At 43.4% G+C, this 17,823-nt stretch overlaps 2 protein-coding genes across 5 annotated transcripts in view; both read right to left on the reverse strand.

Annotated features, from left to right (window-relative positions):
- Positions 1 to 2,130: 2,130 nt before the first annotated feature.
- Positions 2,131 to 6,812, reverse strand: LOC106584017 (thrombopoietin receptor). The gene is made up of 12 exons (XM_014168772.3): positions 6,571 to 6,812; positions 5,806 to 5,926; positions 5,477 to 5,655; positions 5,162 to 5,313; positions 4,721 to 4,886; positions 4,508 to 4,619; positions 4,221 to 4,381; positions 3,807 to 3,949; positions 3,501 to 3,660; positions 3,333 to 3,411; positions 3,133 to 3,220; positions 2,131 to 2,952 (listed from the first exon to the last, which is right to left on the reverse strand). Exons 1-12 carry the CDS (start codon positions 6,686 to 6,688, stop codon positions 2,440 to 2,442), a joined length of 1,992 nt encoding a protein of 663 aa, XP_014024247.1. The 5' UTR covers positions 6,689 to 6,812; the 3' UTR covers positions 2,131 to 2,439.
- A 4,880-nt stretch (positions 6,813 to 11,692) lies between these two features.
- LOC106584018 (tyrosine-protein kinase receptor Tie-1) overlaps positions 11,693 to 17,823 on the reverse strand; it is a 28,625-nt gene continuing 22,494 nt past the window's right edge. For all 4 annotated transcript variants that reach the window (XM_014168774.3, XM_014168773.3, XM_014168776.3 and 1 more), the window contains exons 20-23: positions 16,576 to 16,616; positions 16,102 to 16,198; positions 15,773 to 15,872; positions 11,693 to 13,723 (exon numbers count right to left, since the gene is read on the reverse strand). In XM_014168774.3, coding sequence (XP_014024249.1) covers positions 13,652 to 13,723; positions 15,773 to 15,872; positions 16,102 to 16,198; positions 16,576 to 16,616 — 310 coding nt within the window. In that variant the 3' untranslated portion in view covers positions 11,693 to 13,651. The remainder of the gene's footprint in view (positions 13,724 to 15,772; positions 15,873 to 16,101; positions 16,199 to 16,575; positions 16,617 to 17,823) is intronic.

Consider the following 17,823-nt stretch of genomic DNA (forward strand, 5'->3'; position numbering starts at 1 on the left):
TCTCTCTCTCTCTGTGTTTGTGTGTCCAGGATGTCTTTCCAGCCGTACAGCTGCAGCAGATCATCACGTCCAGACTGAACAAGTTCAAGGCCTTTGAGGAGGATGCTCTGCAGCTCATCTCCAGAAAGGTAGGCCTTTTTGTTGTTTTATTATCCATCCCAAGGGGTGCACAACTCAGGTCCTTGCGTTCCAGTTCTTCTGGGTTTTTGTTCTTCTTGCCTCTTAATTGATCAGTTAATGTCATCGATTGGAACCATGGATTGGAAAGGTCTGCCAGTGATACTCTGAAGTGTTCTATTTGGCAGTACCTATAATTGAGTGGTGTGTCTGTCTCTGACTGCTGTCCCTCTCCCGTCCTCCACAGGATTGGTGGGCATCATGTCAAGGAGGCCCTGGATGAGAAGTTCTCTTCCTCTTACATCAAAGCCATCAGGTAAGATAAACCCCATTGGCCCACAGAGCTGTCAATTGGTTGTCCCATTGGCCCAGAGAGCTGGCGATCTATGTGAAATCTTTGTTTGTTAGGTGTGCATTGGTGTAGGAGCAGCTCTTCCTGAGGGCGGTCATCACTGAGTTCAGTCGGCTAGGACTGGAGGCGGCCACCTTCCAACAGGTATAGACCCTACTGAGGTCAACATCGACTTACTACAGCTCTTGCTCAACACACATCTGTTCCCTCTTTTACCTGCATTGTGAATTTTTCCCGAAATTCCCTTATTTACAGTCCACTGTCCCCCACCCTCCCCCTAGGTGTTAATGCAGCACCAGGCGTTGTGTCGTGTGGAGGGCCTGCAGCCCATCAGTGTGTCCGAGGGTCTAGCCGTGTGTCAGCACCTGAGGGCGTTGTCTGCTGCTGCTGGAGGCCAGCCATCTAGACGTATTACAGCGGGTCAGACTCGACATCAGCCAGGACGACATGCTCTACGCACTCAAGGCCGACAGAGAGACCACCAGGGGTCCAGGCAGGGGTCCACCCTGTGTTTTCTGACAAGGTTGGTCCTAACATAACGATTTTTTTTCTCAGTTCATGACAGCTGCAGTATCACCAGCTTTCAGTTGCAGTCAAGCATTCAACTGTAAGTATCTCAGTTCCTGAGCCAGATAGGAAAAGGAAACGGGCTCTATCATGACTATCTCTGTCCGGTCAATTGATCGATGTACTGTTTTGTGAGAACCAAGATCCCTCTCTCACACTGAAACTCTCCATGTCAACCGTTGCACCACATAGTCCCATGCCTGCCCTTGACCACAGCCAATACTACTGTACCACTCAGGACTGGGATCATGAATCCCACAGACACCCACGGCTGTGTCCATGAATCTGACCATATACAAGGTGATATGGTGGCTCTTTTAGAGGCTCACAGTTTGGTTTTATGCTGTCTTCTGAGAGGCAGAGTTTCTTTTTTTTAGGACAAGGATCCTCTGTTTTTAATATTTATTTTACGAATGCTTTTCAATGTTGTCATTGTTGTCAGCACCATTCGTTTTTGGAAGCATTTGAAAGGGAAACGGCATCGTATTTTATTATGGAATTCTGTTCTAATCCAAGCACACGGGATCATGACTTAATTGGTTTTGTGTGTGTTTGCTGAAAATTACCCTTGTTACAAACTTTTGGAAGGATATTTAGATCTGGCTTTAACTCATTGTGTTGATGGGGGAACTAGAGTTCCTCATCAGAGTTAGCCATTTAACTTTCCTAATTTATCCCTATTCAAACATGTTAATGTTGCTCTTGTTGCTTTTATGATTTTCTGTATTTTTGTTTGAATATACAAATGTCATCAAGATATTTAACAATACTTGTAGGTTTACTTTTCCATTCTTCATGTTCTCATGAGTACATTACTTGAACACATTACTTGCACAGGTATGGCTTTCCAGACATGGCTAGAATGAAGAAAGCATAGTTTGTAGGGTGAAAAGATAATGATAGACAATATACTGTATAGCCAGGCATAAGACAAGCAAAATAGATATGATTATAGTATGTCCAAGGAAAATATCAAAGTCCCTCTTGGTTCATCCAGATTTGGGTACACCTGGCATGTTATCCCACAAATCCCAAACTAAATCTATTATAATAGTCGCACCTTTTTACAATGTACTGTACATGCTACAAATGAATAACATATTCAATGACCTGTTTTATTAGTGATGTAATGGATATTGTGTTGATGTTTTGTAACTGTCCATTCCGAAGTCCCTTTTATATCCACAAGCACACTTGAGCTGTGTCTTACATTTTCCTAGACACGTTAAGTTATTTCATCCAGCATTGTGCAAAGTTGAATATCCTAAATACATCCTTGTTTTGAGAATATCACATTTGATATTTAAAGCCTCCCCCTTTTGTACTTGGTTTCATCTATTTTTCCCATGTCTTTTTCATGAATTTGTGTGCCCTTGTTGTGTTGTGCTGTGCCAGAGTGCCAATCAGGCATTTGTGTTTGCTGAGCTTGTGCCCTCCAGGTTGACATAGACCCTGCTGCCCTGAGGGGCGCCCTGCTGCCCTGGATAGTCCAGTCTCTCTATGGGCTGCTCGGCCAGCAGTAGGTAGGAGTGGTTGAGGATGTCCGTGGTACTGGACGATGATGGGAAGCTGGAGGACCTAGTAAAGGAGCAGTGACACCTCATCTGGAGCACCTCCTCTCCCCCCACCCCCAGGCTCAGAGACTCCGCCCCCACCTCCCCATCGTACACGTACTCATTCCCTCGGAGACGGGGGATGACGTCATCCGTGGTCAGGGTCACGTAGTCCGGACTGACCTCCAGGACCAGGGTAGGCAGGCACTCCTCCTCCCTGCCTGAAGTGCCTTGTTCTGGGGAGAGTAGTAAGGGGCACTCCCTGGGAAGCATCCCTCTGCCTGGAGCCTCGCTCTCAGACATGATCTCCACGACACAGGCTGGGGTCTCCTCTGAACACTGCTTGATGTTGAAGGGAGGGTCCTATGGAGGTTACACGGGAGCGTACAGACATACTCAGATCCAATGGTTTCCAATGCGTGCGCACAACGATAAACTAAACGTGTTGCATATTGAACACATTTCCATTGTTAAAACTTGACCCTTTCAATTGACCTAGGTCCGTTAATCCACGGTGTACTGTAATGAATTACGTTTTTTTACCCAAGTCTGTCCGTTGATATCTGTCAGGAAGCCGTGGAGAGCTTTGTCAAGGTTTGGGACTGGTGGCCACAGATACTGTTTGAGCTTACTGGTGGAAGAAGATAAAAATTTTCAGTACACATGTCCATGAATAGGGTGGTAAGAATACATTCATGGTAAAACAGATTTTATTATGAAACAAAATTAAAAATGCATTTTACCTGAGGTACCTGGAGAGCATGGAGATAAAGACGACTGATACAACGATCATCATGAGAGGGATGCAGGAGATGAGGGCACCTGTTGAGTTACATTGAAGAATTCTAGAAGAGTTTGAGAAGGAGGATATCTCCAGAAGTTAAACATAATAAGTGATTGTTTTACTGTACCTATGTCTGAGGGCGTGTCCACAGTGAGTCGGGGTGACCAGTCGCTCCAGTAGCCAGCGTAGACTGACCCGTTGGGTCTGGCTCTGACCTGGATGTAGTACTGAAGTCCAGTCTGAATGTCCAGACAGGTACTGGTCTCTGGGCCCTGCAGGATCACCAGCTGGAGAGAGAGGACAACACACAATTGCAAAATACAAACTCATGACAAAACATGTAGTTCTCTGTTTACATGCGATAAGGACAGAGGCAGGGTTATACCACACAACAGAATGAAGTAAACAGAAGATCATTTAGATAATACTGTACCTTCCAGACAGACTCCTCTCGAGGCTGGTAGCGGTGCTGGTACATCAGGTGGACAGACAGGGCCAATAGGGGCGTGTCCCATTTCAGACACAGCCTGCCCTTCTCCCATTGTCCCCTCAGCCTCCCAGGAGGGGCTGTTTGAACTGACCGCAACATAGGGAGAGGAGAGAGAGACAACAGGAGTTTTGCAGAGATGATTAGTGTATGTCCAGCAATACAGAGTGTACTGTCTGTTACAGATGACTCTCAGTATCTTACTTCATTGTCAGCAATACAGTAAGATGCATGCTAGACTCGACCACTTTCCATTTTTTACTCAATGGAAATGTAGTATACCGGTAGACGGTAGCCTCCTTTTTTTAATGAAGGGAGGATTTCTCAGCTGCCAGTTGGTATTTTATCAGTGTGACTCACTGCTGTTGTTGAGTCTGAAAGGCTCAGTGTAGAAGGTCCGCCTGGGAGTAGCAGGACCAGCGCTGAGTTTGACCCGTATCTCACTGGACTCTGCTCCATGGAAACGGCAATGGTAGAAGATGTTCTCATTCTGCATACACTCTCTCCAGCCCTCACTTTCACTGCAGAGAATACACAACAAGAGAGGTTAAATAGCCAATGATCATGTTTTGGCTGTAAAACTACATTTAGATTACTTTGAGGAGGGTTTTGCATGAAGATCATTGGAGAAATGAATTTGTTAATACCTGGGTCCCAGCTTGTAGTATAAGGTGTAGTTATCATCTCTGTAGGCCTGCCCATTCCATTGGCAGCTGATGTTTTGCAGGTCAGAAGTGTGGCACAACAATGAGATATCAGCTGGGGAAAAATTATAGTAAAACTCCATCACCTAACTCAGTAATGGAAAGTGACCATATTCAGTTTCTCTATACCACATTTACAGAAATACTACCACAGACCTGCACTCTGGGGAACCATGGCAGTTTTGGGGACCGACCAGTCGCTCCAATGACCGCTGGTCTCTTTCTCGCTGTAGCCGTTGGGTTTGACCCTCAGCTGGATGCTGACCACCTCCCCTGGCGCCAGAGAGACCAGGCTGTGGATTTGGGACCTCACTGGCTTTATCTGGGGACAGGGAGGGTACAGAAATCATAGGAGTTCTACACCAGCATGGGGTTTGGGTGATGATGACTTTCTGACACAAATGGATGCCCTGTAGCCAACCATCAAGTTGAGTAGACAAACTAATAGTGAATGTCCCAGTCATGATAGATTTTTTTTTTTTTACCAACCGTTCATCTGTCTTTTTCCCCTTGCAGCTAATCTGACTGGTTGAATTGGTGTTGATTTCGTGTTTCACGGGTTCAATTGGTGATGTTTTCGAGTTTCAGTAGGCCTACCAGTTCCGTTCTCTCCCTCAGGCTCTGGGAGGAGTAACGTATCCCATACTGCATGTTGTTCTCCCACTCTCTGGGTGTGTGCCACGCCACCTGGAACTGCCCAATCTGCCCTGTCGGGTGAAGGGATACATTCACAGGGGGGTCCAGGAGAACTGAGGAGAGGCGGAGGAGAAAGAAGAGAGAAGAAAGAATGAAGCAGAGAGGATATCCCATTACTGGAAAGTAAGAACTTTAGATTTCAAATGACAAAAATGTGCATTCTATCTCTCTCTCTCTCTCTCTCTCTCTCTCTCTCTCTCTCTCTCTCTCTCTCACCCTGGTCCTCGACGCTGACAGTGCGTGTGTATAGTGTGTAGTTGGAGCTGCTCTCCATCACTCTGATGTGTGTGAAGGTGAACAGGAAGACATCAGAGGGAGGGAAGGAGCAGACATGGAGGACTTGCCCCTCCTCCTCTGTCCTCTGGAGGATCAGATTACATCTCTTCTCCTCCCGACTGAACAGACAGAGAGAATATGACTGGCATCAGTGACTGGCAGAATGGAGTGTATGTCAGGTCCACTTCAACTGTAATACACGTTAGTGTATTTAATTTCTTGCTGAAAATATTGTTGTCTTGTAAATGACCAGAATATACTGAACATACTCATCGTTACTATAGAAGAAGTCATAAGACTTGTTGTCTGGCACCTCCCAGAAACAGGTGAAGTCGTACTGTGTCCTGGTAAAACACTTTGGATCTGCATCATCCGCCAACAGTAGGACATCTGTTATGGAGTGTAGTACATACCGATAGGATGGGATTCATGAAATATACTGTGTCAAGGAAATTATGCATATAATGTATAACACTTAGTATAACACTTTAACATAGAATCCCAGGTCGTTAAAGGAAAATACTACTCAAAAAAACGATCATTTGGCATTTGTTTCATTAGTCCACTGTTGAAAACGTTTTGCATGTCAGCAATCAAGTTTTCAAGATATACAACTTTCAAAATACAGAAAGTGTCACAGGATGATGAGTTTTCTGTGGTATACTGTGGCACGTTCTGTATTTTGAAAGTTCTATATCTTGAAAACTTGATTGCTGACATGCAAAACGTTTTGGTACTTTATCAACAGTGGACTAATGAAACAAATACCAAAATATTGTTTTTGAGTGGTATTTTCCTTTAGTCTACGGATGCACTTGTTTGTGAACATGTCATATCAGTGCTTAACATAGAAATTGGCATAAATCCTCAGCAGAGAACAAGGGAGAAGTTCAGCTGTGAGAGGATCAACATTATTGCCTTGATTTGTGTAGCTCTGACAGTGACACTATTTCAGATATTGTACATACTGGTGGACAGTTTACTGTTGTTATTGATTTGTTGTTTAAGATAAAACAGGTGCTCCAATGTCATACCTTTCTTTGACAGATGAGGGACAGCCCCAGCCCTGGTCCCCTGCCCCAGAACATCCACCCAGCATGCTATGGTCCAGAGCCAGACACAGAGTATCCTCCGGGTGAGATTGAGATCCATGACATATACATCCACAGGTATGTCTAACCTACCCCATCACTATCCATTAACCTCTATGTCTGAGAGTGTCAGTGTGTTGTGTGTCAACATAGCATTGTGGTCTGGGGGGTAGTAATGAGGGGAGGCCCTATCTGACAGGTCCTCATGCTACAGGAAGTGTGTGTTGTGTGGATTGAGCCAGTCAGGCACACAGATGGGGGTAAAAGAGAGGTTGGCCTCTGACACACATTGTAAACTTAGTTGATATTTTCACACACTCAATACATACCTCTCTTACACTATAAGCCATTATGGCTACTCTAAACTCTCTCACCAAAAATCTAAGATCAAATGGAAATCTTTGAACATGTCATCCTTTATTCAGAGTCTGCAGAAAAAGTCAGTTATATGACACATACAGTGCCTTCAGAAAGTATTCATACCCCTTGACTTATTCACATTTTGTTGTGTTACAGCATGAATTCAAAATGGGTAAAATTATTTTCTTCTCACACAATACACCATAATGACGAAGTGAAAATATGTTTTTATAAGTGTGTGCAAATAGATTGAAAATTAAATACAGAAATATCTAATTCACATAAGTATTCACACCCCTGAGTCAATACTTTGTAGAAGCACCTTTGGCACTGATTACAGCTGTAAATCTTTCCCTGTATGTCTCTAAGAGCTTTCCACACATTACTATTTTCAAAATGTTTCAAGCTCTGTCAAATTAGTTGTTGATCATTGCTAGACAACCAATTTCAGGTCTTGCGAAAGATTTTTAAGTAGATTTAAATCAAATGTTAACTTGGCCACTCAGGAACATTCACTGACTACTTGTTAAGCAACTCCGCTGTCTGGTAGAAAGATTTACCTCTTGGATTTTGCCTGTGCCTAGCTCCATTCCGTTTCTTTTTTATCCTGAAAAACTCCCCAGTCCTTAATGATTACAAGCATACCGATAACATGATGCAGCCACCAATACGCTTGAAAACATGGAAAGTGTTACTTAGTAATGTGTTGTATTGGATTTGCCCCAAACATAAAACGTTGTATTCAGGCCAAAAAGTGAATTGGTTTGCCACATTTTTTTCATTATTACTTTAGTGCCTTGTTGCAAACAGGATGCATGTTTTTTTTTTTTTACTATTTTTATTCTGTACAGGCTTCCTTCTTTTAACTCAGTCATTTAGGTTAGTATTGTGGAGTATCTACAGTGTCGTTGAGCCATCCTCAGTTTTCTCCTATCACAGCCATTAAAACTCTGTGACTATTTTAATATCACCATTGGCTTCATGGTGAAATCCCTGAGCAGGAACTGAGTTAGGAAGGAGGTCTGTATCTTTTTAGTGACTGGGTGTACTGATACACCATCCAATGTGTAATTAACAATTTCACAATTCTCAAAGGGATTTTCAATGTCTTTTTTTGTTTATCTACCAATAGCTGCCCTTCTTTGCGAAGATTTGGAAAACCTCCCTGGTCTTTGTGGTTGAATCTGTACCTGTGTTCGAATACTCATACTAACCGCACTAGCCCTACGATTTGTGAAGTAAATTGAGTATGTAGTATGCTTGTTGGTCCTAGTATGTATATAGTTAGTATGCCAAAAGTTCCCGGATGTCGTACTACATTCGCCTAAATAGAAAGTATAGTGGACAGTTAGGCCCATAATGCAATTCTTCCGAAAATGGGCGTGGCTTCATAACATTTTCAGATTTGAAGAAAATGGTGGAAAATATACAGCCGAAGTTCGACGAGAGTGGATACAATTTCATTGCTAACTAATTATGACAAATGTTAAGAAAATGTTGAGCAATGTAATAAAGTAATGACTTTTCAAATAAGTTACGCTACATGTCATGCTGGCTGACAATTTGTTGGCTACTAATACATCGAACTTGCCAGTATATTAACTATATGCTAACATTCGGGTGCGTTTGTAAATTCACTCTGGCTATCTACTCCGGTTTCAGAGCACTTTCGTCTGAGTGCGCCAGAGCGCAGAATAACTGATGAATTTATGCACTCTCAACACCTGTTGAATATGGCCTGTGTCAGTAAACATCGGCAAAAAAGCATAATTAAATGGTTGCCAACAGCTCATTTACAGTGTAATAAAGATAATCTAACGTTTTACCTAATGATATATAAGGAGGGCATTTGCACAACATGTTTCACAACAGCACACAACAAAACTCCAGAGACATATTGAGCAACCAACTGATACCAATCACGACCACACCCAGAGACTGATGGCGGACTAAGCACTCACACAAAAATGTCAAGACATGAAAGCACCCTAGCCACACGGACTGACCACTGGTGTAAAGAACAACATTCCATGAATATCGCAAGCACCCAGACACGAATTACCAGAAATACACACACACACACACACACACACACACACACACTTAGGTGTGTTGGACTCCGAGGACAAAGGACACTGCCAAGGGCCAATGGGAAGTCGACACCACCTGGAGAGTGGACCGTCCCTCCACTCATCGACCAGTCAGGAGAGCGGACCTACTAGACTCAACGTCAACACACTGTTATTTCATTGTATAAATTGGATGTACACTATGTTTCGGGGCTCTCTTCTGCTAGTTCCCTATGAGCTAAACGAAGGAGTCCGTGCACGCTCAGCCAAATATCTTTGTCTCATAATAAACTGCCTTACTATAAACTGAATCCACCCGGTCCAACGTCTTGACTTGGTCTCCTTCTCAAATAACTAATCATCAACAACAGTCACCAACGCTCTTGATAACATGAAAACAGCCTAACCAGCTATGCTAGGGTGAGTAAAATGGTCAGTCTGAGGTGTTATCTTGCTAGCCAACGTTAGCCAGTTAGCTTGGGTGCTTGACTGCCGTTGTGAGGTCCTACTCCTCGGCCAAAGCGTCCAGTGTGCGCTCTGAATGCTCCGAGAGCGAAACACTCTGAATTTACGAATGGACAAACTGACAACGCTCTGAATTTACAAACGCCCAGAGCGCACTCTGGCACTTCAGACTGGATTTACGAAACATACCCAAAGTTGTAAAATGTCTAGCTAGTAATTTGTCATGCTAGCAAGAGGTTGCATAGCAACAGCATCAACTTCTGGTAGACAGACATAGCGCTAGTACGCTCAACTGAAAGGATACCGTTCGTTAACACTATACTAAAATTAACTAATAGTATATAGTATGTAGTATATTCTCATTCTGTATGTAGTATACAGTATGTTAGTATGGGTATTCGAACACAGCTTGTGTTTGAAATTCACTGCTTAACTGGGGAACCTTACAGATACTTGTATGTGTGGGGTACAAAGATGAGGAAGTCATTCCAAAATCATGTTAAACACTATTATTGCACACAAAGTGAGTCCATGCAACATATTATGTGATTTGTTAAGCACATTTTTACTCCTGGACTTATCTAGGCTTGCCATAACAAAGGGGTTGAATACTTACTGACTCAAGACATTTCAGTTTTTCATTTTTTATTAATTTGTAAACATTTCTAAAAACATAATTCCACTTTGACATTATGGGGTATTGTGTGTAGGCCAGTGACACAAAATCTCTATGTAATCCATTTCAAATTTAGGCTGTAAGACAACAAAATGTGGAAAAAGTAAAGGGGTGTGAATACGTTCTGAAGGCACTGTGTCAACACATTATGACCACAATTCAGCAACTATCTCTTCCAACTAATCTATTGGTCAGTTGACCGGAGACAGCTAGGTCCATAGGACCAGTTGGAGCATTGCCTCAAAGAGGACCACAGACAGGGATGATAAACAGAGGTGCTTCTATAGAAGTTGCATCCTTATTCAGTTCCTATTTCCTAGTAGAAGGGCTGAAATCTTAAGGGGGGCATCTGTGTAGATAGCAGGATACAGCTGTGCGTTTCTCCTGTGTGCACTGTGTCTCTTAGGTCCAGTTTATGTTATAGTGTTTTTGGTTTGACTATCCTTGTGGGGACAGAAGTCCTAAGGACAGTAAAACAAGGAAAAAGGCTATTTTAGGGTTACAGTTAGGGTTAGAATGGCAAAGGTACATAAAGATGGAGGAATTCAGATATGATGTCATCGTTTTAGCACTACCCACAGAGTTGTTAAACTACAATGCTCTGGTTCAATCTGCCAGTAAATCAGCACTATCTACTTTTTCATATTTTTTGTTTACTGACTCCATCTTTGAGCTATAATTTGGATAATGTATATTGTGCTAATAGAGAGCAATGTAGAATATGGCGAACTTAGCAAACTAGGAATTTGTGGTAAGTACATGGGAGTCGCCATCTTCAAGCACATTCACCGTTAGGGTTAAGGGTTAGGAGTTAGGTTCAGGGTTAAGGTGAGGTTTGAATGGGAATCAATTGTTTGGTAAGACAAACATGTGTGTGTGCATGTATGTGTGTGTATATATTCGTCTGTGTGTGCCTGTGAGCCTGTGTGTGTGTGTGACTGTCTACGGTATGTGTGTATGTGTTCTGCTGTCAGGAAGCTCAACTCAGCGGGGCCCTGCGTGTCAGTCCTCAGTGCTTTGCCTGTCAGCAGGAGGAAATCCAATGACAGATCAGCTCCCTGCAGCAGGGAAGAGGCCAGGCCCTGTGTGTGTGTGTGTGTGTGTTGGTGTCGGTGTGTGTCGGTGTTTGTCCTAAAAGATCAGCTCTGTGCACCAGGGAAGAGGCCAGGGCCCTGTCAACCTCAGGCCTCCCCGGTCAGAGCCTGGGCTGCGGTTTAGCCCTGACACCAAACACGCTGACATTCAGAGGGACAATAGTAAGCCAATAGTGTGCCCCCACTCTCCACCATGAGTAAAAACAACACTTTATTCTACCTTACTCCAGGACTCTGAGAAACAGTGGCAATAGGGGCATTGTTGACGGGTTAGATCTAGTCTCGCATTGCCATACCTCCAAAATCATGTCGTTGTCACAAAACCGGGTTCCCGGCGATGCTAGGTTAGATCCAACAGAAAAAAAATGAAAGAGTAAAATGTACTACTTTAGATTCAAAGCTCAAGTTATTTATGTGCTTCAGTCCAGTCAGTCACCACTGAGAGGTTTTATTTAAGAAAACTGAAAACAAAACCTTTTCTCACAGAGTAGTTACAGTAGATACACCATCCAAAGGGATACAGGTAGCATACAGTATGTCACAAAGGTAAACAAATTGTCTGTATATAAGATTTATACTACACTTTTACAAGAGGATGATATATTCTATAAGGACACATTAAGGAACAAATACAGTACAGTAGGTACATTCTTATGTAAAGCAAACGGCATAGGGGAGAGTGGGGTAAGTTGAGCCAAAGGGGTAAGCTGAGCCACCCTTGTTTCTAGGAAACAATACACAAAATTAATAATTTGACCAAATATTTAGGAAGAGGTCATCATTTCATGGAGTCTGTGAAGGAAGAAACCACATGGAAAAAAATGATAAGCACATTTTCACCAAGTCAAATACATTTATTGTGTTAGAGATTTCATGATAATTTTATCTAAACCAAAGTAGATAATTTTAAGATTGTTCTATGCATCAGTTGGGGTTTCTAGATTCTAGATAAGCCAGTTCCCTGTGGCTCAGTTGGTAGAGCATGGTGTTTGCAATGCCAGCATGGTGTGTGCAATGCCAGGGTTGTGGGTTCGATTCCCACGGGGGGCCTGTACAAAAAAATGCATGACATGAAATGTATGCATTCACTACTGTAAGTCGCTCTGGATAAGAGCGTCTGATAAGTGACTAAAATGTAAAAATGTAAATGTAAGAACAAATTCTTATTTACAATGACGGCCTACCCCGGCCAAACCCTAACCCCGACGACACTGGGCCAATTGTGCACCGCCCTACGGGAGCTTCAATATGAGGGCCTAAACCTAGCATGAAAGTGCATCCTTGTAGCTGTGTGGGCTAATATAGTCAAAATGTTTGCCTTGGGTTAAGTTGAGCCAATGGCAAGTTGAGCAAATTCAAGTGTTTTCTTTCCAGGCATAATGCATGGCATTATCACTGGGACATGAGGTAACGACAGGGTCTATATTAAAAGTGTCAAAAACGAGAATAAAGTGTTTGTTAGGTGTTAAGCCTGTGTTAAAATATGCTTACGATGATTTAAAAAATGTAGTGGTAATAGTTAATTCAGTACACAGGTAAGTGGCACCAAGAGACCACTTTATTTGGTCACGCTATGTTTTCAAAACTAATGTTTACATGCATATTTATTATTTCCAGGGATACACAACATCCTGAAATATATGTAGATATCGTTGATGGAAAGATACTATATTTCCCTTAATGGAGTGATGATGAATGTAAAAAATTGCTCAACTTACCCCACTCTCCCCTACAACAAAACAAGAAATAAGTGAATAGACAAGTGCTACATTGTTTTTTTCCCCCCCAGTCGGATCCATCTCAATCCATCTCAGAATGGACAGCTAACTACACGTGTGAGCATATGTCCACAAAAAAAGTCCTCTCTCCGTTTGGATGAAGGGCTGAAAGTTCGTTGAGCACCCATCAGACTCTGGCAGTATAATAGCATGTGACTCCGGCAGTGTAGTATCATGTCATGGAGCATCTTCCTTGTCCATCCTGTCCTTCAAACAAGGACCGCAACGTGTCCCAAGTCTAGTGTCACATCTCCCAAACACGCCCAAAGGCAACCCTCAGCCCCACCCGCCAACCCACCTGGCAGGGTTGTTAAGCACATCATGCAGCCCTTTATTCTTCTATACTTTCCTTCAGAAAGGACTGCAGTGTCCAGTTCCTCATCTCCCTTCCCAGCCCCCATAAGACCTCCACAGTGTCCTTTCACAGTCCTCCCTCTATACCCTTGTGGTCCAGGTGGATCGTCTGTTACTCCATCGGTCCCCACATTGGGCAGCAGCAGGGGGGCGGCAGTAACGCAGGGCTGAGCCTCGGGGCCTCTCCCGTGGGCTACGTGACCTGCTGGGGGCTGTGGGGGCTGGTAGTCAGGCCTCCTCGGCCGTGGCATCAATCCCGGCGTAGGTGAAGTTCTCGAAGAGCGCCATGTTCACGTAGGCCTAGGGAGGGAGGTTAAGAGAAATGATGGTAGTTAGATAGTACACTCGTAGAAGAAAGTGTTCCAAAAGGGTTCTTCAATTGTCCCCATAGGAGAACCCTTTTTGGTTCTAGGTAGAACCCTCTGTGGAAAGGGCTCTACAGTACATGGAACCGAAAAGGGTTCTACATCGAACCAAAAGGGTTTTTACCTTGAACCAAAACTAGTTCTTCAAAGGGTTCTCCTATGGGGACAGACAAATAACCCTTTAAGGTTTTAGATAGCACCTTTTTTTCTAATTGTGTGCAGTCGTGGCCACATTTTGGAGAATGACACAAATATTAATTTTCACAAAGTCTGCTGCTTCAGTGTCTTTAGATATTTTTGTCAGATGTTACTATGGAATACTGAAGTATAATTACAAGCATTTCATAAGTGTCAAAGGCTTTTATTGACAATTACATGAAGTTGATGCAAAGAGTCAATATTTGCAGTGTTGACCCTTCTTTTTCAAGACCTCTGCAATCCGCCCTGGCATGCTGTCAATTAACTTCTGGGCCACATCCTGACTGATGGCAGCCCATTCTTGCATAATCAATGCTTGGAGTTTGTCAGAATTTGTGGGTTTTTGTTTGTCCACCCGCCTCTTGAGGATTGACCACAAGTTCTCAATGGGATTAAGGTCTGGGGAGTTTCCTGGCCATGGACCCAAAATATCGAAGTTAGTGTCCCCGAGGCAATTAGTTATCACTTTTGCCTTATGGCAAGGTGCTCCATCATGCTGGAAAAGGTATTGCTCGTCACCAAACTGTTCCTGGATGGTTGGGAGAAGTTGCTCTCGGAGGATGTGTTGGTACCATTCTTTATTCATGGCTGTGTTCTTAGGCAAAATTGTGAGTGAGCCCACTCACTTGGCTGAGAACCAACCCCACGCATGAATGGTCTCAGGATGCTTTACTGTTGGCATGACACAGGACTGATGGTAGCGCTCACCTTGTCTTCTCCGGACAAGCTTTTTTCCGGATGCCCCAAACAATCGGAAAGGGGATTCATCAGAGAAAATGACTTTACCCCAGTCCTCAGCAGTCCAATCCCTGTACCTTTTGCAGAATATCAGTCTGTCCCTGATGTTTTTCCTGGAGAGAAGTGGTTTCTTTGCTGCCCTTCTTGACACCAGGCCATCCTCCTCTTCGCCTCACTGTGCATGCAGATGCACTCACACCTGCCTGCTGCCATTCCTGAGCAAGCTCTGTATTGGTGGTGCCCCGATCCCGCAGCTGAATCAACTTTAGGAGACGGTCCTGGCGCTTGCTGGACTTTCTTGGGCGCCCTGAAGCCTTCTTCACAACAATTTAACCGCTCTCCTTGAAGTTCTTAATGATCCGATAAATGGTTGATTTAGGTGCAATCTTACTGGCAGCAATATCCTTGCCCATGAAGCCCTTTTTGTGCAAAGCAATGATGACGGCACGTGTTTCCTTGCAGGTAACCATGGTTGACAGAGGAAGAACAATGATTCCAAGCATCACCCTCCTTTTGAAGCTTGCAGTCTGTTATCCGAACTCAATCAGCATAACAGAGTGATCTCCAGCCTGGTCCTCGTCAACACTCACACCTGTGTTAGCGAGAGAATCACTGACATGATGTCAGATGGTCCTTTTGTGGCAGGGCTGAAATGCAGTGGAAATGTTTTTATGGGGATTCAGTTCATTTGCATGGCAAAGAGGGATTTTGCAATTAATTGCAATTAATCTGATCACTCTTCATAACATTTTGGAGTATATGCAAATTGCCATCATACAAACTGAGGCAGCAGACTTTGTGAAAATGTATATTTGTGTCATTCTCAAAACTTTTGGCCATGACTGTAGAATCATTTAGAGAACTAGGGTGAGGAATGCAATTTGAAGAGGAATTCTATCTAATTAGGACCCTCTCAGCCAACTCCTGAAAGACAATGCAAACAGGTCTGGAACCAGGTTACCTCTGTGCCCTATGGGATAGATCAGGGAATTGCTATCTTATTGAAAAGATGAGTCCTAAGTGAAACTGTAGGTGAATGTCTCCTTACCTTCCTGGCCTCCTGCATCCTGTTGAGCTGTACAGAGATCTGAGAGAAAGGAGGTCTCTCATGCGGCCGGTCTCTCCAGCACTGCCTCATTAACTCATACCTGAAGAAAAAAAAAACTAATGAACCAGCTATAACGGTGCACGCATACAGTATACACATACATACACACACACACACACACACACACACACACACACACACACACACACACACACACACACACACACACACACACACACACACACACACACACACACACACACACACACACACACACACACACACACACACACACACACACACAGTTCCAACCACAGGTCATCACTTACACTTCGTCGTCACAGTTCCTCGGCTGCTCCATCCTGTAGCTCTGAGGGAGTTTCTCATAGAGCTCAGCACAGGTCATCCCACAGTAGGGAGTACCACCTGATACACAAAGAGAGGACAGGGGGAACGGGTCACTTTTACGTTGCTACAGTGACACAGAGAAACGAGTTGATTGACTCATCTTTGTCTTAGTCATTCTCTGTCATTGTCATGATTGTCATCATCATCATCATTATCAGGCGGGCAAGCCAGATGAGGGGGGATGTTCTGCTGACTCTCTGTGCATGCCTACTCTGTTAACTCTCAGCTGGGGAACCTTCCCCCTCTCTCTCTGGCGTATGGTGTGAAAGCTGTGGGGGAACTGGATATATATTTTTTCACTGTGACAACCCACATTGCTAGGACTATGGGCTATTACTATTCCTCATTTAATAATGTGTATAACATTCACACAGCATCACTACACATCAACTTACCTAAACTCACTATCTCCCATAGAAGTACACCGAAAGACCACCTGAGAAAAAGAAAGAGGGAGAGGAAAGAGAAAGAGGGAAAATATAGGAAGAGAATGAGGAAGATCTAAGTGATATTGAACAGTTAGTGGCCTTGTAATTCAATTATTTATGTATGTTAATTACATATTTTTACATTAGCTTGTGAATGCAACTGACTGATACCGAATAATCTTGTAATAGCACGACATGTAAATGCATCCTAGTGTCTTATTACAGTAAAATCAGATGACTTTATAGCAGCCTCACAACTGTAAAAGCAAAGAGAGAAACAACAAGTACTCTTCACTATCTGTACAGAGCCACCATCTGACTATGTGATTGTCAACTAACAAGATAATGTAGCCAACTCACTGCGAGTTAATCAGTTAACTGTCAGTCATTCTGTACAAATACAATGAGGAACCCATTGACTCAGCTTGAAGTAAACAATCTCTCCTGCTCTCTCTCTATCGCTTTCTCTCTCGCGCTCTCTCTCTCTCTCTCTCTCTCTCTCTCGGTCTGGTTATCTTTGTTTATATTCTGTGGTGTGTCACAAAATTAGTGCCTTTGCTCTCATCAACACAAGGCTAAACACACACAAACACACACACTTAGTGCTGTAGCTAGCTTGTTAACTTGTTTACTACAGAAACGTCTCTCCTCTTTGCTAACCTAACCAGCCTCGTTCGTTCCACTTCCTGTAGCCGGGTATAAATAGTCAGTGTTTGACAGGCTCTGTGTGGTAGTGTGGCTGTCCACTGGCTCTATGTTCTTCTTGGCAGGGCCGGTCCTTGCCATTGTGCCGCCCTAGGCAAGACCAAAAAATGTGCCCCTGCTAAACTAAAATAGTCCCAGTCAGCAAAATTAAGTCAAATACGTCTAAAAGACGTCTTTTCCAGACAATGAAGTTAGGTTCATTTTAAGTTCTGAATGAAAGTAGAAAATACGTATTTTCCAGATGTTGAAAATGTGTATTTTCCGGAAATTGAAATCAGGTTCCTTTTTGATTCTGAATGAAAGTTGAAAATACGTAATTTATAGACATCTATGTTTGGGCCAAATCAAGGCTGGTCCAGACCAGACAGAATCTGAACCAAAGATAAACGTCTATGATTTGTGTCAGATTTGGTACGGACTAGACCAAAAACCAACGACCGTGGATGTCGAAATCAAGGCCGGTCAGGACTGCACCAAAAAAAAAGACATCCAAAAAGCGTCAGTGTTGGT

Source organism: Salmo salar, chromosome 23 (assembly GCF_965601325.2).
Source record: "Salmo salar chromosome 23, fSalSal1, whole genome shotgun sequence".
Classification (NCBI taxonomy): domain Eukaryota; kingdom Metazoa; phylum Chordata; class Actinopteri; order Salmoniformes; family Salmonidae; genus Salmo; species Salmo salar.

Bases quoted from the DNA above. Each gene is read 5' to 3' on its own strand.
- LOC106584017 (XM_014168772.3), bottom strand. From the start codon at position 6,688: ATGGATCTCAATCTCACCCGGAGGATACTCTGTGTCTGGCTCTGGACC. The intron at 5,927-6,570 runs GTATGACATTGG...ACTCCATAACAG, and splicing joins CCCTCATCTGTCAAAGAAAG to ATGTCCTACTGTTGGCGGAT. The intron at 4,620-4,720 runs GTCTGTGGTAGT...ATTTTTCCCCAG, and splicing joins CATGGTTCCCCAGAGTGCAG to CTGATATCTCATTGTTGTGC.